Source organism: Suillus plorans, assembly GCF_016647745.1.
Source record: "Suillus plorans strain S12 chromosome Unknown HD556scaffold_26, whole genome shotgun sequence".
NCBI lineage: Eukaryota > Fungi > Basidiomycota > Agaricomycetes > Boletales > Suillaceae > Suillus > Suillus plorans.
Genome location: NW_024537410.1, coordinates 187510 through 209613, shown reverse-complemented (window position 1 = coordinate 209613; position 22104 = coordinate 187510). Strand labels below are relative to the sequence as shown.

Sequence of the window (22104 nt, the reverse complement as noted above, 5' to 3'; positions counted from 1 at the left end):
GGCCAACTCGGCTTCAAGATCTGTAAGGTCTGGGTCAGCGAGATCCGCAGATAAGGCTTTATCTGACGAAGGGATGGCACAGATGTTGTCTAGAGCCTCCAAACACTCAGCAACAGCCGAAGAGTTCAAAATAGCGCGTTGTGTGGCTGGGATATACATCGAACCTTCAGTGGCGCATCGCCTTTTGGAGGGGACAGGTGCCCAAGTAGATCGTCGTATAGGTTCAGGAATAGTGGAAGCTGAAGTGGGTTGGACTGTAGGTGGGGGAGGGTTGGGGACAGGAATCATGGTTTCGATGGTGGGGGGGGGGGGGGTGAATCTGGGCGTTCAGAGGCTGGTGGGTTATCCACATGGCGATCGGGATGAAGGGGAGTAAAGTCATTATTATGAGATTCAATGAAAGATACGTGATATGATATGAAAACCTTGTGTGTTTTGCAATGGTAACACCTATAGGCCTTAGAGTCGAGAGAATAACCAATTAAGACGCATTCAACTGAACGATTAAAGATCTTGGGGTTGTGGCGGTTCTGAACGAGGACAAATGCCTGGCAGCTGATTTCACGCAGGCGTGAAAGGTCAGGCTTATGAGCATACCAGACTTCGTATGGTGTGCGACCACGCTGCGAGGCGACAGGTGTTCGGTTAGATAGGTAGTTAGCTGTAAGTACGAATTTGTCCCAGCGGTTCAGTGGAACACCACAAGCTGAGCGCATGGACCGAGCCTTGCCCATAAGAGTCCGGTGGAGGCGCTCTACACGCCCATTATGCGCTGAAGTGTAGGGGGCAGTGAATTGATGCTGAGTTCCACGTGAGAGGAGCCACTCCCGCATGGACGCAGTCTTCAGTTCCCCATTGTCCGAGCGATAGATACCGACCTTAGAATTGGTCTCAAGTTCGCGCGCACGCTCCCAAGCCTGTAGCGCAGGGAAGGCATCAGCTTTTGAAGCTAGAGGGATTGCCCAAGAATAAGACGAGAAGTCGTCAACAATGTCCATAATGTATCTATGTCCGCTTGCAGAAACAGTGTCCAGATGCTCCATTAAGTCAACATGCACAATGCCCAGCTTACGAGTTGCCCGCTCCCCTTCCCTGACCTTCGGGACATGATTCCGTGTCTGTTTGCCAAGAATGCAGTGGTCACAAACGGTGTCTTAATAACCGAGGGTCTTATATAAAGCGTGTAAGAATGTAATGACACCACAATTACACTTGGATAAGACTTCTTGCCAGTCCTCGATTAACACGGTCTACGACTTTTCTTCTTTCGTGGTAGATAACGTGTGAGTTCTTGGGAGGCTTGCTAAACCAATCAGGTGATCAACTTAGCCAGAGCTTTTATGTGTACCTCCAATTACTTTGTCTAGGATTTGCTACCTAGATTCAGAACTGTGGTCTGAAGTACAAATAACTTTGCCTAGATTGCACGTTCTAGGCACTGAAATGAACTGGGTAGATTTGACCAAGGCACGAGTTGGTCAAATAGGCATGAATAGGAGTAGAGACAAAGGGGTCTCTGTAATATCACGTTGACCAAAGACTGGTTGGTCAAATAGGCACAAATAGCACTAGTGAGACAATGGTCTCAAGAATAATCACGTTGACCAAGGCACGAGTTGGTCAATTAAACAGTAAAACAGGAGAGACAACGGTCTCTAAAATCACATGGACCAAAGACTGGTTGGTCAAATAAACAGTAACGTAAGCTTCTTATTGTAAGAAACTTGTATTCTCAAGGGATACGTTTCCCTGCACTTGTTCTGCTACAAGTGGGAGATCTTAACAAGTGAGATGTCTTGTTCAACTGAGGGGGTTTCTCTGAGAAGAAAATTTCCTAGAAGAGGGATCTCTATTTCTTTGGGGGAGAATGGGCTCTCCTTATATACATTTTGTGTGGGAAAGTAATGTAGGTTCGCAAACAATAAAAATAAAGAGAGAACCAATCAGAATATTGGGTGAAACCCAATAAAAGTATAAAATACAAATAAAAGATGGAGCAATGACATCAGAGATGACATCATAGTGGGGCTGGAATATTCTAGAGCCTATGACATCATTATGACTTCATACATTACATCATAATTTCCAACAGAATAGTCTAGAACTTTCTGTGGAGCTATATGACATCATTATGACATCATACTCAGAAATAATATTTTCTGGAGTATCTGGTAGGTCATAGCATCCTAAATAAAAGAAAATAAAAGAACAATGCTAGAGAAAACAAGATAGAAACAATGATACAAATACAATATGCAAGACACGGGCTTTTTAGATAGGTTTTTTGTTAGGCTTTGAGCTTTTCTCAATGGTTTTCTCTAGCCAAAGTGAATAAGCCAAAGGTAAGGCAATACCTTGACCTTCATTTTACTTCACATATGACTTTTTCTTCTTCTTCCATATAAAACTTGAAATATAGGACCGAGGTTTGATACCAAGGTATGGGGTGACTAGTCTGAGGACTGTGCTAACAGACATAATCTTTTGAGGGTTATTCCTAGTAGTAGTTATGTCCATGCATGATTCCCGTATCATGCAGGACAACGGGTGGAAGGGAGGAAAGGTCAATGGGCATACCGGTAGCGTTACCAGAGTGCGCCAGGTCATAGACGGTGCGATAGTTAGTGTGGCCGAGACGATGGTGCCAGGACTCAAGATTCAGTTGATGGTGAGCCAGGTAAGCGTGGTCAGCAGATAGCTGACCACCAGACAGTGCGTAGAGGCGACGTGAAGTAAGTGTCCCGGTGAGCATACAGGTTCCGCTGCGTGACTGAACCCAACACAAGGTGTTGTCGAATGATGCCACACAACACAAGGTGTTGTCGAATGATGCCACACAGCGGTGTGCAGAGCAGAGGGCTGATACGGATAGTAGATGTACTGTAGCATTAGGTATGAAAAGAACATTATCCAACGTGAGGTGGATCCCCTTTGCGACGATCAAGCATATGGTCCCAATAGCCACCTGAGCTTGGACTGACAAGCCACCAACCCCACTGACGGAGCATGGAGGGATGGGCCGAAGGGAGTAGAAGTTGGCCTCGGTGTTGCTGATATGGACAGATGCCCCACTATCGAGGAAGAAGGGAAGGACCAAAGGGTCGACAATGGTGCGTGCACGTTGGTTTGGGGCCTTGTAAGTCAATCCAGCGAAGTCCATGGATTGCGTGTGCAAGTGCCAGTCGATGCTGGTGTCCAGAGACCCTAGGGCAACGAAGAGCGCATTGTACTCATCACGATTGGAATCAGGGAGGTTGTGAATGAAGGTGGAAGGAACGCTGTCACAGGCTAAGCCTGCAAACTCTTTGGTAGGCACGGAAGACGGCTCAGGTGGGGACGGCGCAGGACCAGCAATATAGACAGCTTCAAGACTTTCACTGTCGAGAAGGTAAGCACGCCCATTCTGATCATAACGAAGCCCACCAGGCTTTCCAGTAGAGGCTGCCTTCGAAGTAGTCTTGGCCTTTGGCGCACCAGATGGCGCGCCCATGCGCACAGCTCGTTTCTGGGCAGTGACTTCGTCCTTCTTTCCTTCCATGGCTCCTCCTTTTCCGAAACAATCCTTTGCGGTATGCCACCACTTCCCACAGTTGCTGCAGCATGCAGAGTGAGACGACTGTCCACACTCCGTACAACTATGGGTAGTGGGACGTCTGGACTTTCCTTTAGTAGCTGCCATCGCCACGTCAGAAGGCTTCTCGCTGTCGATGAGCTGTTGCTTGACATCGAGACGAGCTCTAATGTTGGAAGGCCCATAGGGCGTGGAGGACGTGCTGATGGCTAAGGAATCGGCGATGTGGTTGCGGACATGTGGTAAGTCCTCGCTCATGGCATTGAGCATAAGGATTGTGAGGAAATCTTCCTCCTTCAGTAAGCCAATAGCATATATGCGGCATACAAGGTCACCAAGATGCGTGCTAGTGGTAGAAAGGTGTTTGGTGTGTTTGTATTTGACGGCAAGTCCTTGTTGAATAAGGATGATTTGTGCAATGGGTCCGACCTTTTCGTGACGCGACTTCAATGCCATCCATGCAAGGTGGGCATTGGTGAAGGTACGCAAGAAGTCTTGCTCCTTGGTGCTAGAACGAGTACGGAGAGCAGCGATGATACAGAGATCATTTAAATCCCAAGTGCTGGCTCCCGTAGGGTCAGCAAGGCCATCAGGCTGTTGGATGATCCCAAGCAAGTACCCCCCACCATGCTTGAGCAAGAGATAGTTCTGTAACTTATTGGACCAGGTACTCCAGTTGTTCTGGCTTCTGTCGAGAACCTCGATCTTCTCGAGATCAGTTTGGCTCAGGGTGATGGCAGTGATAGACGGCATCATAGACATCTTAGTAGTCGTCGTGGTACTGCTTGTTTGAGAAGGTGTTACTTTGATAGCAGGAGGTTTCTTTGGTGTGCTGTTCAATGCTATAACGGAGCTTGATGCAATGGGGGTAATTGGTTCTTTGGTTAAGTTGAATTTGCCGACGTGTGACCTTGATCGCGTGTGCGTTGGCATACCAGAAGATGGTGGTACAAGAGAGAGGGGTAAAACAACGCAGACGCGAAAGATCCTCTCTATATAGGGACATGTGCTCCTGTCAATGTGGTGCTTCTCGCTTAAATGGGAAGTTGAAATGAGCTCTAGGGCGCCGGCCCAAAGTAGCGTGATAATATTGCATGCCGCGTATGACGTGTGTTGCTTCGATTGATCGGAGCTCCGACGGTGTCTAGAAGGTTTCCACGCTCTCGTTTATGAGGGTGCAGGGCTCATAACCTGTGAAATCTAGACAGAGTCAGATCCTCAGTCGTGCGTGTAACAGACTGAGATTAATATATACCTAGACAGAGTCAGATCTATCGTAGGTAGATTATTAGCGAGAAAAGATATAACGATAAATGGAGACATACCCTCAGTCGTGCATCTAACAGACTGAGGGGAGAAGAAATGAACATCAACCAATATATATAACGACTGTTGGCATTCTACCGCATCACAGTCGTCACGTGCACGATTTGTGCACCAACAGTTTCTGCTATATCAGGCAGTGATCTTTGCTTTATTGCACAGAGCATTTGTAGCGATTTGGAGTGCACTCGTGTTCAAGAATCACATGCTAGGCCAAGAGCTATTAGTAGTATTCTCAATATTTTTCGTAGCCATGGAGCATATGGCACTGAACGTGTATCATAATCAGGAAAACATCGAGTTCCTTTTTGGTCCTTAGCGTACTTAAAGTTACTTAAAAATAGTCTTAAGGTAGGTAAGGAGAATAAGGAACTAGTGAGTTCCTTAGCGAAATGTATTCTAAGGAGCGAAGTTGTTACAAGGCAGTTAAGGCATCAAAGGTAGATTTATTTGCAAAAGTAAAATAAGGCGCCTGCTGAGTGCCAAAAAAAATATACATGTTATTTACATTAGCGTTTTCTCGAATAAGCACTGATAGATGCGCGACAAACAACAACTCGCTTGACATCCACTCATCAACCGCGAAAATCTACAAAATCTAAGAAAAAAACATCATTGTAAGTTTTAATTGATAATCATCGCATCAATCATTGCTTACCAGGTGCTAGTGAACCGCATGGCTCCAAAATCTCGCGTGCAAGTGCAACAGAAGACGCGCAAGTGGGGAGATGTGACTGTCTGGGCGGAGGCCACAATCAGAGCTGAGGTGTTGGCAGAAGAAGCGGAGGCGAGGGCAGACAAAAGGATGGCGAGAGCAGATGAAATGAAGGCGAGAGTGGGAGCGGGATTACTGGGCTTCTTGAAGAGGGCAAAGAGCCGCTTTTGCAGGAATCGAAATGGAGCGCGTGGCTCGAGCCTCGAGTGACTGTAGACCATGGTGAGTACAAGTATATCTCGAATTTTATGAGAACTTACCAATCATTTTTGCAGGAATCGAAACAGAGTGTGCGGCTCAAGCGTAGAGTGACTGTTGGCCCCAGTGAGTACAAGGATATATTAAATTTGACAAGAACTTACCGAACTTTCCAATAGTCTCGTCTTGTTGACTCGAAATTAGTACTGTCAGTTTGGTACAAGTGTATAATACAAACCTTGAGATCCATATCATCCGTGCCAAAGAGTGCCTCGAAGAATGACTCTACGAAGACGGAGTCCTACCAGATCTCCACGGCTGCCGTCATGGTACGCAAGCAGACTCTCTTCAGCAACATCAGGCTCGAGGTAGACAGTGAGGGAAGGTGTTTTGATTTTGGTAGCAACATTGATGATCTCCTTCAGATGCAGGACACCGAGTGTCACATTCTTACTGGAGGCACCGGCATAATGGAACATATTGAGCATCATCTGCATAGCCGGTTCACCGATCAATTGAGTGGCAAGCGTGCCACACATTTCTCCCAGGTTCACCAGCGACTGGTTAAACTTGGCCTCCACTTCGCCAAGTCAAATGCCTCTCTGGTAAGATGGCACTGTTCAAGTACACAGTGAGTGGAGATGGTGGCCCGTGGGGGAGGGAGGAGAACGATATACCTGGTAAGATGGTACTGTTCGAGTACACGGCAAGTGGAGATGATGGCCCGTGGGGGAGGGAGGAGAACGATATACCGATATTGTTCTGGTCTTGGAGCCTGCCATACTCAATATGCTGAGCCTCGGATCTATAGGGTATTTGGTTAGCGAAAGGACGACAAAAGGAGAGGGAAAGACATACCACAAATCACACTATTTCAAAAGTGTGGTGATCTGCGTATCTGTTGACGTAGTACGAGTGGAACATGTCATATGAGTTGTGTGGACTTATTTTTGGGATAAAGTCTGGGCCATAGACTGGAATGAGATGGGCAGCGCGAAAGATACAATCGACGTGAATAATTGAGACGTCTGGGACGTCGTCACCAGTTGTCATTGGTGTGACGACATACATGCCTGTGTCGGGATCGCGTTCTTCGCGGACATAAGAGTACCAATGAACTATGGCGCAGGGATAGTATGATATCCGATAGTTAAATGAGAAAAAGCAAAGGACTCGCGCAACTGCGAGTCCATTCATGGGAGAGTCGAAGTCAACACCCATGTTGACGAAGATACAGTCATGCCTCGGTTCGCCAACGCGCCATGATGGTGTTGCCCGGATGTGCTCACGACGCATACCTCCCGTACCACTCAGATCACTGGGTGCATGGAATGAGGCTGCAGCAGAATTAAAGATGGTGAGGTTCCCTAGGAATACTTGCACTGTTGCCGGATCAATTCCAGGAGGGTTGGGATCTTCTGAATAGTGTTGATCATGTATGAATTCTTGAATCATAAATGGGAGGCATGGAAGGTCGAGTTCAAGGCTGAGTGCATGAACATTTCGTACACAACCTATTCATTGTCAGAAAGGGTCCAGGAGCAAACCAATTAACATACGGGGAGTTAATGCAAGCCCAACATGGGACTCCACAGCCGGTCCATCAATAATCTCACCAGCATCCACTTCAACAGAATGATTTTGAGGCTCGTGGATACACAGACGCCCAGGATGGCCTTCTTGCGCCATATCAGCCACCAATTCTAAGTCGTTGTCTGCAGGAATATTCTAACCTATTGGGGGTATGAGAAGGACTAAATCGTCAGAGAGAAATCACGTACGTTTCCGGAGTTCTCCCAAAGCATTGGACAGACAAGAGCCATGAAGCATACCACATGCCTCAAAATCTACGCGAGCAGCTGCAAGTTTGTCGAGGCGTTGATTTGTTAGTAGCATTTGTCCGAGTGCGTCAAACCTGCTAGATCGGTGCCAAGGTTCTTTAACTGCCTTGATGTGCTTGGACTCGGTAATCGAAGAGCAAAGGCCGTTGGGTGCGCCGAAAAGTCGAATCAGTAATATGTAGTGGCACAGGGAGTGTTGATGTGGAAGGGAGAATGTTGAGACCACACCGGTTGTCTTGAAGATCTCCCGATATTGGTGAAAGCGGTCGAGGGCATCTTGTAGTTTTATGAGGTCATCTTCAGTGAGAGCCTCACGCCTCACAGTGTAGCAAAATTCTAAAAATGCACTGAATGTGCGCACCACATCTTGAGGAACGTGACCTTCAATTGCAGCTAGATAGACCTAAATACAAGTCAGCTCGCATGTCGTTTGAAACGGAATACACAGCATACCTTCATCAATGCCTTTGAGTCATCACCTGTCCACTGCTGAAAACCTCCCCCATCAGGAAAGTGTCGCAACCCAGTGAATGGGGCAACTGCTGCTATCCTGTATGTTATTAGTAGTTATCAGCAAAACATCATAGATTTGCGTACCTGCGGTCAATGTTGTCCATTATCTCAGCTGCATGACGGGTACCATGTGTGATCAGTAAATACTCTCCCACCCAATCAACCAGATGATCCTTGAAAGTTCCCTTTATTATTTGATGCAAGATATCCAGAGATAGGAGCTCGTGGATGTCTGCTCGAGGAAAGTCATTTGTAAATGGCTAGAAAAGCCGAAAAGGTGAGATTAGACCTAGCGAGTTTCAGCGAGCAACTTACAATGAGATCGGCAATGATGCCATACTCATCCCAAGCCTGTTTGTATGTGAGTTGTTTGATGAGCAACTCGGTATGTGCTTCGCATCGATGGAGACATGGTTGAGAGCCGTCAAGGTCCTTCCTATGTCCTAGACAGCTATTTTGATAATAAATAAGCCATTAAAAGGCAAAACAAAGTTTGATGACGCACCATGGACACCAGTTCTGCACAATGCCAGAGAGAAGTATCTGTTCTGGATAGTCCGCAATGTAAGGGCCCAAGCCATACACCGTTCGTCGATAGTGGCCATCTGTTAAGAATGTGCTCAAGGGTCGGATCCGAAGGGCTTGGCTTCAGCTCGTGCGCTGCGCCCCTTACCCGAGTACATGCCCCTAACTTCCGAGGGCTGTCGAACAATGTCCGAAGGTTACCGGACGATGTCTGGAGGACGTCGGGCGATGTCCGGAGTCCGATGTCCGATGCGCGGGAATTCCGGCGGACGTTCGGGAACAAGAGATAAGACTAATCCGGACGAAGTCCGAACTGGAAAGGAAACAGCGGAGGACTACCAGAGGTAGAGGCGGAGGTGACAAGTCTATAGGAATCAATCCTAAGACGAGCGGAGGTCGACGAGAGAGAAACTCAAGTCGGATGGAGGAGAGAATGAGCAGAGTCTAAGATGATATTCGAACTGAGGAAACTACAGAGACTGTACAGGGTTTATATACTACTGAGGACATAACGGAGAACAGTAAGTGCAGTGCGAGGCTATGTAAAGCTATGGAGAAAACATATGGGACGACTATCACTAGTCTATCGGAACTTAGTAAAATGAAGACGGAAATGAATAAGGGACGGAAAATAAAGTGTGCTAACTGATAAGGGAAATACCAAAGGGATAAGGCACGGAAGTTAGATGCGGGTCGGATCCGGACGATACATAGAAGTCGGCCAGATCCGGAAATCCAGAAACGATGAGTGTGATAGGTCCGGACCCAGAATGCGGGATATGACACCATCCGGAAAGCGTGTGACATCGAAATTTTCCATGAAAGGTTTCACAGACTCGAAAATCTTTGCAAGAGAGCGCTGGAACAGCTGCCATCGAAAATTTCTGTATTTGATGTCATCATTATGTTCCTTCATAGCTAGACAAATGAAGGTTATGATACAGTGATGCATTGAGAATAACAAGTACTTACATTTCGGTATCGCAAGAAATCCAATGAGCACAACACCATTGCGATGTGCCCGTCGTACGCTATTGTGAATGTTCCCGATTGAGAGATAGAGTGGGTGGTATTCGGTCTGACCAGTAGCGACAGAAACAACAGTCTTATCACTGCCAATAATCAATGGTACAAATGTCGAACCATGATTCTCCTCATTTCGAGCGATATCATCCTTGAGATGATTGTTAGTATGCCAAAAATGTAAATATGAAAAAGGCGTACTGCCTGTTTCCATGCCCAGTCACCAGACATAAAGTTCTTCCAATATTGTTTGTCCTCGGTAGTATAATCGCGGTAGGGTGAATACTCGATTCCTCCATCGAGAGCACAGTTTGCCAAAATGCTGCGCGTCATTTCCAATGGATCTCTATACCACACATCATATTGTCCATCCATCCACGGCGGTATGTTTTGTTCGGGTTTGGCTCCGTTGTAGCACAATGTAAAGCTCTTCCAAGGGGTATTGCCGAGTGGTGTTGCATCGATTGTAGCGTACATGTCCCTATGGTTTGCAAATGGGGGGGCGTCGTTGTGCTTAATGAGAGTCGCGGCCCACAAGTCGAGAAGTGTATCAATCTGCTTTGCAGACATTTGATTGCGCGTGAATAAGAATTCCGCCGTCTCAAATTCAGCACGATTGTCATAAGGCATCCAATTGGTTGGGAGGGCATCCATATGAGGTGGCGGGGGTGCATCCTGGTCAATAAATGCCCCATTAGCATTGCATTTGAGTCCTAAGACAAAAATTGAGTAACAGTAAGATGAACTCCTTAAAAAACGCCCACCTGTGAGGTGCGGATGGAAAGTACGGAATAAGCGCCCCATATCCACCCAAGTACCTTCCTCCGGTACAAAATCCTGGTCGCCCGCCGGGTCTTGATAGAAATTCTCATCGATAACACCTGCTGGAGTGGGAGAACGACTCCGTGGAGGTATGAATCCAGGACCTGCGAGCGGAGCTGTGCGATTGAGGTTTTGTATTTGTGGGGTGCCGTGCCTTGCACGTGTGTGCTGAGTGAGGCCAGACTTGTTTTTGAAGACCTGATTGCAGTTCGGAAACTGACAAACGAGCCTGGTGACAGCTGGGGCCATAGTGGACAGTGGGCAGTCATAGCAAGATGGATACCAGGGAGCAGAATACGTAGAATGGAGACTAGACTAATACTAAGTGTGTGAATCAGAAATTATGACATGCTCAATCAAAAAAAATATAACTTCACCCGTTCATTGCCACCTTTTGCTAGGGTCCATATTCTTTCAACACCTCGCTACCAGCATTCCTCCAACAGCTTGTCCTAGATCTCAATATGCCTCGACCTGCAACACGCCCAGGGAATGTTAACAAACATCCTGGACAGATAGTTCTTGAAGCGAGTCGAGCCCCTTCAGTGACAAATTCCGTATTATACGGGCCACCCGACCTACATAATATCCCGTATGAGACGGGCCAGCGGATTATGGGCCCATGTTGTGTATATTCTCGATGATGACAGATGGGCCGGGACACATATTATTTCCGATGGAGACGGGTGGGCCCATGTATGCCAATGATATATATATCCTTGATGTTGACGGATGGGCCGGGGGAATATGATCATTCATGGAGATGGGTGGGCCCATCAGGGTAATATGTAGAGTAGGATATTATAGACAGCTGGGCTGAAGAGAGATGTAAGGCAAATATTGTTATATAGACGGGCGGGCTGACGGGGGTGTATTACATATATGGGTGGGCCGAGGTAGGGGAATATTACATAGATGGGTGGGCTGACGCGGGGTGTATTACATATACAGGTGGGCCGACATAAAAAGTATTACATATACGGGTGGGCCGACAAAAGGGATATCAAATAGACGGGTGGGCCGAGGGTGTGATAAAATATTTATTACATAGACAGGTGGGCCGAGGTGGGGTATAATTATATAGACGGGTGGGCCAACATAGGATGTATTACATAGACGGGTGGGCCGACGTGGGGGATAATACATAGATGGGTGGGCTGATGTGGGGGAATTGTACATAGATGGGTACATATATGGGTGAGCCTAGATATGTATAAATGTCAAATTTTCAGTGCAAAACCCCAAACCGAGATTTACCAACCCCCGAACCCCGAAATTGTGGACTGCCGGGTCTCGGGTTTCGGGGTTCGGGGGTCCCGGAACTCGGAACTCAGTATGTGAGACAACAAAAATATATTTCAAACACGGGTAAGTCAATGTGTTTGTCAATCAACTTGATTGTAAATTATATTTTATTGATCTCCCCAAATTTCCCAAGTTCTGAGTTCCGAGCTCCGGGACCCCCGAACCCCGAAACCTGGCAGTCCACAATTTCGGGGTTCGGGAGTTGGTAAAATGTGTATGGATAGATGAAAGGTTGATTTAAACATTTTTGAAAGATGTCCCATATGAAATATTAAGTCCCGAGTTTTGAACTCCGGGTTTCGGGACTCCGGGTTTCGGGACTTCGGGCTTCGGGACTCGGCACTCCAGAAACCCGGAAATCGAAACTTGGGACTTGACATTTCATATGGGATATCTTTCAAAAATGTTTAAATTAACCTTTCATCTATCCATACACATTTTACCAACTCCCGAACCCCGAAATTGTGGACTGCCGGGTGTCGGGTTTCGGGGTTCAGGGGTCCCGGAGCTCGGAACTCAGAACTTGGGAAATTTGGGGAGATCAATAAAATATAATTTACAATCAAGTTGATTGACAAACACATTGACTTACCCGTGTTTGAAATATATTTTTGTTGTCTCACATACCGAGTTCCGAGTTCCGGGACCCCCGAACCTCGAAACCCGGGACCCGGCAGTCCACAATTTCAGGGTTCGGGGGTTGGTAAAATGTTTATGGATATATGAAAGGTTGATTCAAACATGTTTGAAAGATGTCTTTCATCTCAAAAATCGAGTCCCGAGTTCCGGGTAAGACATCTTTCAAACATGTTTGAATCAACCTTTTGTATATCCATAGACATTTTACCACCCCCAAACCCCGAAATTGTGGACTGCCGGGTCTCGGGTTTCGGGGTTCGGGGGTCCCGGAACTCGGGACTCAATATGTGAGACAACACAGATATCTTTCAAAAGTTTGTAAATCAATTTGTTTGTAAATCAAATTTATTGTAGATCAAATTTTATTGATCTCCCCAAATTTCCCAAGTCCCGAGCGCCGACCCCCGACCCCCGAGACCCGGCAGTCCACAATTTCGGGGTTCGGGGGTCCCGGAACTCGGGACTCAATATGTGAGACAACACAGATATCTTTCAAAAGTTTGTAAATCAATTTGTTTGTAAATCAAATTTATTGTAGATCACCCCCGAACCCCGAAATTGTGGACTGCCGGGTCTCGGGGTTCGGGGTTCGGGGGTCCCGGAACTCAGGACTCGATATGTGAGACGACATATCTTTCAAAAGTTTGTAAATCAATTTGTTTGTAAATCAAATTTATTGTAGATCAAATTTTATTGATCTCCCCAAATTTCCCAAGTCCCGAGCACCGACCCCCAACCCCCGAGACCCGGCAGTCTACAATTTCGGGGTTCGGGAGTTGGTAAAATGTTTATGGATATATGAAAGGTTGATTCAAACATGTTTGAAAAATGTCTTTCATCTCAAAAATCGAGTCCCGAGTTCCAAATTAGTGCCGAAGCTTGAAACTTGAAATCAGTGGAAAATGAAATCTCGCAACAATGTACACATGAAGATGTTTTATTTCCTTTGACAATTCACCGAGTGTCTTGTACTAACCTGACAACACAGTCCCGGCTTCAGGCTTCAGGGCTCGGTACACGACACTCGGGGAATTGTGAAATTTCTATTTCCTTGGACATTTCACTGAGTTCCGAGGTCCGGGCGCCGAATTCCGAGTTCCGAGCGCCGAGTTCCGAGCTCCGAGTGCCGAGTGCCGAAGCTCAAAACTTGAAATCAGTGGAAAACGAAATCTTGCAACAATGTACACATGAAAATGTTTTATTTCCTTTGACAATTCACTGAGTGTCTTGTACTAACTCAGGGAATTGTGAAATTTCTATTTCCTTAGACATTTCACTGAGTTCTGAGTTCCGAGCGCCGAGTTCCGAGTTCCGAGTGCCGGATGCTGAGTGCTGAAGCTTGGAACTTGAAATCAGTGGAAAACAAAATCTCGTGACAATGTACACATGAAAATGTTTCATTTCCTTTGACAATTCACCGAGTGTCTTGTACTAACCTGACAACACAGTCCGGGCTTCAGGCTTTGGGTTTCGGGGCTCGGTACATGACACTCGGGGAATTGTTTATGGAAATGAAACATGTTCATGTGTACATTGTTGCGAGATTTCATTTTCCACCGATTTCAAGTTTCAAGCTTCGGCACTCAGCCACTGGTCGGTAGTCAATATAGGCAAATGGTAATGAAAAATGAAAGTTGTTATTACGCTTAACTTCCTTACCGAAGGTTGTAGTCCGAGTCTAGGGGAGTGTATTGGTAGTCTTTTCTTGTCCATCAGTTATCATTTAACCGAGATATAAGCTAAAGAAATCTGAAACATCGGCAATAATGAAAAATGAAAGTTATTATTATGTTTAAGTTCCTGAACAAAAGTTGTAGTCCGAGCCAAGGTGAGTGTATTGGTAGTTTTTTCTTGTCAATTGGTTATCTCGTTACTCGGTACTCGGTACAAGGGAATCAGTACTTGGTATTTGGTTCTGATACTTGATACCCGAGAATCAGTAGTGGGGTACTCGGTACTCGGTTCTGATACTTGGTACCCGAGAATCAGTAGTCAGGTACTCAGTACTTGGTTCTAATTCTCGGTACCTGTGAATCAATAGTTGGGTACTCCAGCCAATAGTCCCGAGTCCCGAGTACTGATACTTGGTATTCAGTAGTCAGGTTTGGAACTTGGGTCTTGGTTTGGTTATCATTTGACTGAGATATTGGTAGGCAATATTGGCACTCGGAGCTCGAATACTGACTATCAACTATCAAGTGTCGGGACTTGGTAATCGGTAGTTGAGACTTGGTGCTTGAATGGATATTGCATATATACATAAAAATACAAAATATGTTCCTATGTGTTCATTTCTAGGTGAATAGTATCTCAATCATCTATTCAACAATAGAAACAATGTATCAGGAGCTCAGGACCATAGGGTAATCCTTTATTGTATAGTGTACCTCCCCCTCTTCTGGTGGTTCACCTGCTGGGGTTTTTTCCCTGTAGGACTGGACCTCAAGGACTGTAGGGAGTCTATTCCTGAGCATATTCGGAGTAGATATATCATATAACCAGCCCAGGACACACAGGATCCTTTTCCAGGAACAAAGCATAGACAATTGCACTTGTGATATTTTTTCACGATTTTCAGTATCTTGCCCTTGCATCCATGATCCAACCTTTTAATATATAATGAGCATAGCTTATATTCTTGCTTCTTATGACCAAGATCAGCTCACAATAGGCTGGAGTTTGTGAGCTAGTGTGTATACTTGCCATTTCGCCTGATAAGGGGCCCATGCCTTCAAAACATTGAATCTTCATAATCAGAAACCTGGGGTACATTTCAAATATCTTAAGTATCATAGACATAAATTTACAGACAAATCAACCAAGAATTGAGTACTGAGGAAGTGAAATGGGTAAGAAATTGAGTGTGGGAAACTTCAAAGACCCAAAGCATCGAAAATGGTTAGTTGAGCAGTGGTAGGACTTTAATGCTGGGTCAACTCATATTTTCACTATATCCCTTCTACCCACCCCCTACCCTCAGGGCAGTAGGCAGTATGGGTTCCTTGGGTAGTTTACGATCTATCCTACATATTTGTAATGATATTTTTGGCCTGAATCATATATAAATGTGACTTTGTATAAAAGATGTCTATTGTCACTCTCCACACATATGTCATTTTGCCTATCATTACATCAATCCTTCATGAATCTTTCTAAGCTTTTAAGCTATTATAATGGATGTATATGGGTGTTATTCCAGGTCTCTGATCACATCACAGGCTTGTTATGTTGGATATCTCGACATAATGTGCAAGTCTCGCTATTAATATTCATTCTTTTATCTTTAGACTCACTTACTGCACACATGTATTTCATTTGTCATTATTGATGTTTCGGATTTCTTTAGCTTATATCTCGGTCACATGGTAACCAATGGACGAGAAAAGACTACAAATAAACTCACCTAGACTCGGACTACAACCTTCATTAAGCTGACTACTGATTCCCGGGTACCGAGTATCAAAACCAAATACTGAGTACCAATTACCATGTACCGAGTACTGCGTAATGAGTAACAAGATAACCAATTGACAAGAAAAGACTATCACTACACTCACCTGGACTTGGACTACAACCTTCGGTAAGGAAGTTAAGCATAATAACAACTTTCATTTTTTCATTATTGCTGATGTTTTGCCGAATGACAAGGAAAGACTACCAAGACACTCACCTTGACGTGGACTACAACTGTCATTTTTCATTATCATTTGCCTATATTGACTACTGAGTCTCGAGTACCGACCACTGACCACCAATCACTGAGTACCGAGTACCGAGTGCTGACAAATACAATTCCCAAGTTATTTGAACCCTACACCAATGGATAATACATACAAATACAATTCGTGTCCATTTGAAGTACCGGGTTTCAGGTTTCGACACTCGACACTTGGTGATTTGTGCAATGAGTGAAAAATGGACATGTTGTGTACATGATTTTGGGTTTCAGGCTTCGGGTTTCGGCCCTCGGCACTCGGAACTCGATGATCTGTGTAATGTAAATGAACAATGAACATGTTGCACACCAGGTTTCGAGTTTTGGGTTTCAGCACTTGAAACTCAGTGATTTGTGCAACAAGTGAAAAATGGAAATGTTATATACATATTTTCGGGTCTCGGGCTTCGGGTTTCGGCACTTGGCACTTGGCACTTGGTTATTTGTGTGATATAAATGAAAAATCAACATGTTGCACACTGGGTTTCAAGTTTCACGCTTTGGCACTCGAAACTCGGTGATTTGTGCAGTGAGTGAAAAATGGACATGTTGTGTACATATTTTCGGGTCTCGGGCTTCGGGTCTCAGCCCTCGGCACTCGGAACTCGATGATTTGTGTGATATAAATGAAAAATCAACATGTTGCACACTGGGTTTTAAGTTTCACGCTTTGGCAGAACTCGAAGCTGTTGATTTAGATATCACCCGAAACCCGAACACCTGAATGTCAAATTTTCAGTGCCGAACCCCGAACCCCGAGTGCCGGTGCCGGGTGCCAAGTCCCGAAGCCCGGAACTCAGGATTTGACATTTGAGACGAATGAAAATTTTCAGACATGTTTGAATTAACCTACATATATCTATAAACATTTCACTAACCCCCGAACCCCGAAAGATATTTTTGTTGTCTTACATACCGAGTTCCGAGTTCCGGGACCCCCGAACCCCGAAACCCGGCAGTCCACAATTTCGGGGTTCGGGGGTTGGTAAAATGTGTATGGATATATGAAAGGTTGATTTAAAACCCCGAAATTGTGGACTGTGTGCAGTGAGCAAAAAATGGACATGTTGTGCACATATTTTCGGGGTTCGGGGTTCGGGTTTCGGCCCTCGGCCCTCGGAACTCAATGACTTGTGTAATATAATTGAAAAATGGACATGTTGCACACCGGGTTTCGAGTTTCAGGTTTTGGCACTCAAAACTCGGTGATTTGTGCAATAAGTGAAAAATGGACATGTTGCGCACATATTTTCGGGGTTCGGGGTTCGGGTCTCGGCCCTCGGCACTCGGAACTCGATGATTTGTGTAATGTAAATGAAAAATGGACATGTTGCATGCTGGGTTTCGAGTTTTGGGTTTCGGCACTCAAAACTCGGTGATTTGTGCAATGAGTGAAAAATGGACATGTTGTGTACATATTTTCGGGGTTCGGGGTTCGGCCCTCGGAACTCGGAACTCAATGACTTGTGTAATATAATTGAAAAATGGACATGTTGCACACCCGGTTTTGAGTTTTGGGTTTTGGCACTTGAAACTCGGTGATTTGTGCAACAAGTGAAAAATGGACATGTTGCATACATATTTTCGGGGTTCGGGGTTCGGGTCTCGGCCCTCGGCACTCGGAACTCGATGATTTGTGTGATATAAATGAAAAATCAACATGTTGCACACTGGGTTTCAAGTTTCACACTTTGGCACTCGAAACTCGGTGATTTGTGCAGTGAGTGAAAAATGGACATGTTGTGTACATATTTTCGGGTCTCGGGCTTCGGGTTTCGGCACTCGGCACTCGGAACTCGATGATCTGTGTAATGTAAATGAACAATGAACATATTGCACACCCGGTTTTGAGTTTCGGGTTTCGGCACTTGAAACTCAGTGATTTGTGCAACAAGTGAAAAATGGAAATGTTGCATACATATTTTCGGGTCTCGGGCTTCGGGTTTCGGCACTTGGCACTTGGCACTTGGTTATTTGTGTGATATAAATGAAAAATCAACATGTTGCACACTGGGTTTCAAGTTTCATGCTTTGGCACTCGAAACTCAGTGATTTGTGCAGTGAGTGAAAAATGGACATGTTGCGCACATATTTTCGGGGTCCGGGGTTTGGATTTCGTCCCTCGGAACTCGGAACTCGATGACTTGTGTAATATAATTGAACAATGGACATGATGCACACTGGGTTTCGAGTTTCGGGTTTCGGCACTCGAAACTCGGTGATATGTGCAATGAGTAAGAAATGGACATGTTCCATACATATTTTCGGGTTTCGGCGCTCAACACTCGGAACTCGATGATCTGTGTAATGTAAATGAACAATCGATGTGTTGCACACCGGGTTTTGAGTTTTGGGTTTCAGCACTCGAAACTCGGTGATTTGTGCAGTGAGTGAAAAATGGACATGTTGAACAATGGGTTTCAGGGTCTCGGGTTTGAAAAATAGCATAATAACAACTTTCATGTTTTCATTATCATTTGCCTATATTGACTACCGAGTCCGATAAGGGACCCCTTGGATGATCCATTGCTCAATGAAATACTACCTGATTGGAAGTGTGCTGGTTATCAGATATTCATTTGTCGACTCCCGGGTCCTGGAACTCAGAAGTCGGTATGGTTGACCCAAATTTGGGTGGTCGGAACTTGGTGTCTTGTAGGGCAACACAAGCTTTGCACCCCGGATTCCAAATTCTGCAAGACAACCTGTGCACCATCAAAGGCCATGTCAGGAGATCACCTGCTGCTCCGGGAACTCGGTAACTTTGATTTATTACCTCCTCTGATTTGGTTGATGTACAACTACCTCAGCTCCATCATGTCTACAATTATGATACACATGGGCCCACCCATCTATATTTTATACCACCCTCGGCCCACCCATCTAATACAACATCCCATACAACACCCTCGGCCCACCCGTCTAATTAATATGCGTCTGGGCCTACCCATCTAATACAATATTTTATAATACCCTCAGCCCACCCGTCTAATTTAATATGTGTCTGGGCCCACCCGTGAATGTGATAACAAGTACCTACCCATCTATCTCATACACATCTACCTTAATACACCCATCTGCATAATATCCAACTACCTCGGCCCACCCGTCTACCTAATATTCATATACATCGGCCCACTCATCTACTCTATATATTCCCTGCATGGGCCCACCCGCCTCCATCGGGAATAATTTGCCTCCCGGCCCATCCGTCATAGTCGAGGATATTTTTATCATGGGCCCATGGTCCGCTGGCCCGTATCATACGGGATATTATGCATGTCCGTTCCCTCGTATTATACGGAGATAGGTCACTGTAATATGTGGCGAGTCGCGTAGCACGCCCAAAGGATGTAATTGCAGCTGAAAAGAAAAAGGCGTCAGCAGAGAAATTAGCCAAGGCAACCGCCTTGGAAAATGCTCAAAAGAAGGTCGCTGCAACAGAAGATGTTATGGCTGTCGAGCAGATGGCTCAACGTGCTGGCCCAGGACACCTTGTCAGACCAAAGCCTAAGCCGCACCCAGTGACCAAGGCAGCACCAACTGCAAACCCCGACAAGACGCGTAAGCCTTACGCAATACAATGCTGTTGCAAGACTCACCAGTCCTTTGACATTTATACAGCTGTTGAGGCAAAAACGGTGTCCCAAAGCACTGACGCCCCAAAGAAGAAATATCCAGGCTTGAAACTCACCTTCAAGGATGGTGTCAACGCCAGTCGAAAGGTGTCCAACAATGGTACATCATCTACAATGTGTGTTGTACTAAGCGTGGGCAGGGGCAGTGACAGTGGGAAAAATCGAAGGTCGCTGTAAGTTTGTCTTAACTGCGATGTTACTCTTATCAGAGCTGACTCTTTATTACTTCGATATAATTCACTCACTACAATGTAGGGGATTTGAACAAGCCATATCGACAGAGGAGGTGGAAGTAGGGAAGTGGGCTAGAAGCGTGGCATCGAAGTCCCAATGGAAGCCATCTGCACCACCAAGTGCACGTGCCAGTGGTAGGTTCAGTTTCATGTCTGCACACATTGCTAACAGTTTTTAGTGATTGCAAGCAGGGATGCGGCCGTATTTGAAGATGAAAACCTACCTGAAGATCATGACGAGAGTGTCACTGTGAGTCGGGGTGGTCAGGTGAGTGACTTCATGATTGTGAATGGGGAATGCTTAAATCAATGCAGGGTGTCGTGCATATGATTGAGACTGTTGATGATGCCACAAGAGGACGAAAGTGTACCTTGTCCACGACCTTGTTGGATGACCTCGAACCCGAAGAGCGGCATGAAATGGAAGAAGACCAAGATGCCGACAAACATATTCCGGACAAGGATGAGGATGTTGACATGATGGATCAGCAGGGTGATATTGAGGTAAGTACTGGTGGGTCCTGTGAGATAGATGAATCGCTCACCACGATCATGGATCTTATAGGTCTGTGAAGTGTCAAACAGTCGACTCACAAGCTCTGTATGGAGAATTTGCTCTGGTCGCCTGACAACGCTGACAAATTCCTATGCAGATGTCAGTTAGCGTCATGGATACCACGATGGACGGTCCAAAATCCAAGTACATCAAAACTGAAAATGGACGTGCGCAACGTACTATACTCAATCTGAAGAAAGAAAAGCTGAAGAATTCTCACTTACCCAGCGCTGCTCAGAATCTAAGCTTTCATTCCGTATTTATTCCAACGGTCATGCACTGGGTCGGCAATAACAGCTATCCATGGACCATCCCCGATGAGAAACTCTCAGATGTTCTCGAGGATATCTTCATGGTGGTGTGTAAGCAGCCTGGAGACTTCAGGAATGATGATGGCTGCAATCTCGCCTTCAACCTCGTGAGTGAATTCCCATTCCAGTACTTCTAGCTGACAACTATGCTGGCAGGTATGCCAAAGGATCTCTGAGTGGAGAGGTAACTTCAGCTCCACTGCTATCACCATTCTCATGGCATTTTTCGCATCCACGGACAAATACAAGACCAAGGAGGCACGCAAAGAATATGCCGAATATTAACTTGAAGATTCACGCTTTGTATATGAAGATCCAGATAATGAAAGACTCACCTGGAGCTTTCTTATCGGAATTTATCTTGCGCATCTTCGCTGTTCAACTCAATGCCACCCAAGGACGCCAGATAATTGACTCGCTCGACTTCAGCTTACCTGCATATCCAACGGCCCTTGCACTGACCACTGCAGCCATGAGTTTTGCACCGCCTTTACAAAACTTCCTAACTTTCATTTGCAGGCCGAGCGTGCACTTATTTTAGCTCGCGACGACCTGATTGTGGAAGATACTTCGGACCACGGGAAACACAAGATTGCCCTAACTCTCAATCACTCCACTAACAAAATGAGTAACACAGGCACTGCTTTTTCCGCGGGTAATTGGGAGACTGACACACTCGCGTACATGGAACGAATTGAGGAGCTGCCCTTCAACCGCATAAAAGAAATTGTCAAACGAGCTCAGCCGTACATGAAGCGTGCTCGCCGCAAGGGTCAAGATGAAGAGTCTAGTATTCTCGACGGTCAAAGTCAGCCCCCTGTGCCAGTGAATCCACGCACGTGTATCCGTATTTGAAGTATTTGTTTCTTTATTCTAATTCTTCCTGCTCTAACGCGATAATTTTTGACATAACTCGCTTGGCTTTTCTACATGCGCGCTCGTCTCCCAGCCTCGTATCGTTTCGCTTCAATCGCTGCTCTCGTCAATTGCTGTCCTATGCCTTTTTTAATATTTTTTGAACATTTTCATAGAACGTTTTGAACTCGTTGACGTCCTTATTTTCACCTTAGCCTACTTGGATTATTCTGTGTCTACTGAAATAATAGTATGCCTTGACTGCCTTATCTGCCTGATTTTAAGGCAACCGCCCCTTATTTCCTTACTTTAAGGAAATGA

The 22104-nt window shown here is 45.6% G+C and overlaps 2 protein-coding genes across 2 annotated transcripts; one reads left to right on the top strand and one right to left on the bottom strand.

Annotated features, from left to right (window-relative positions):
- Positions 1 to 6671: 6671 nt before the first annotated feature.
- On the bottom strand, positions 6672 to 10513 carry HD556DRAFT_1236734 (uncharacterized protein; the record flags this gene model as incomplete). Its single annotated transcript, XM_041297848.1, has 10 exons — positions 6672 to 7321; positions 7367 to 7483; positions 7622 to 8051; positions 8102 to 8198; positions 8246 to 8421; positions 8477 to 8612; positions 8667 to 8766; positions 9473 to 9604; positions 9659 to 9860; positions 9911 to 10513. 10 exons carry the CDS (start codon positions 10511 to 10513, stop codon positions 6672 to 6674), a joined length of 2643 nt encoding a protein of 880 aa, XP_041160547.1.
- An 8912-nt stretch (positions 10514 to 19425) lies between these two features.
- On the top strand, positions 19426 to 22104 carry HD556DRAFT_1308089 (uncharacterized protein; the record flags this gene model as incomplete). The annotated part of the gene is made up of 10 exons (XM_041300088.1): positions 19426 to 19471; positions 19530 to 19754; positions 19815 to 20001; positions 20084 to 20196; positions 20241 to 20329; positions 20377 to 20565; positions 20715 to 21035; positions 21448 to 21736; positions 21960 to 22033; positions 22069 to 22104. The coding sequence occupies 10 exons, from the start codon at positions 19426 to 19428 to the stop codon at positions 22102 to 22104; spliced, it is 1569 nt and encodes a 522-aa protein (XP_041160546.1).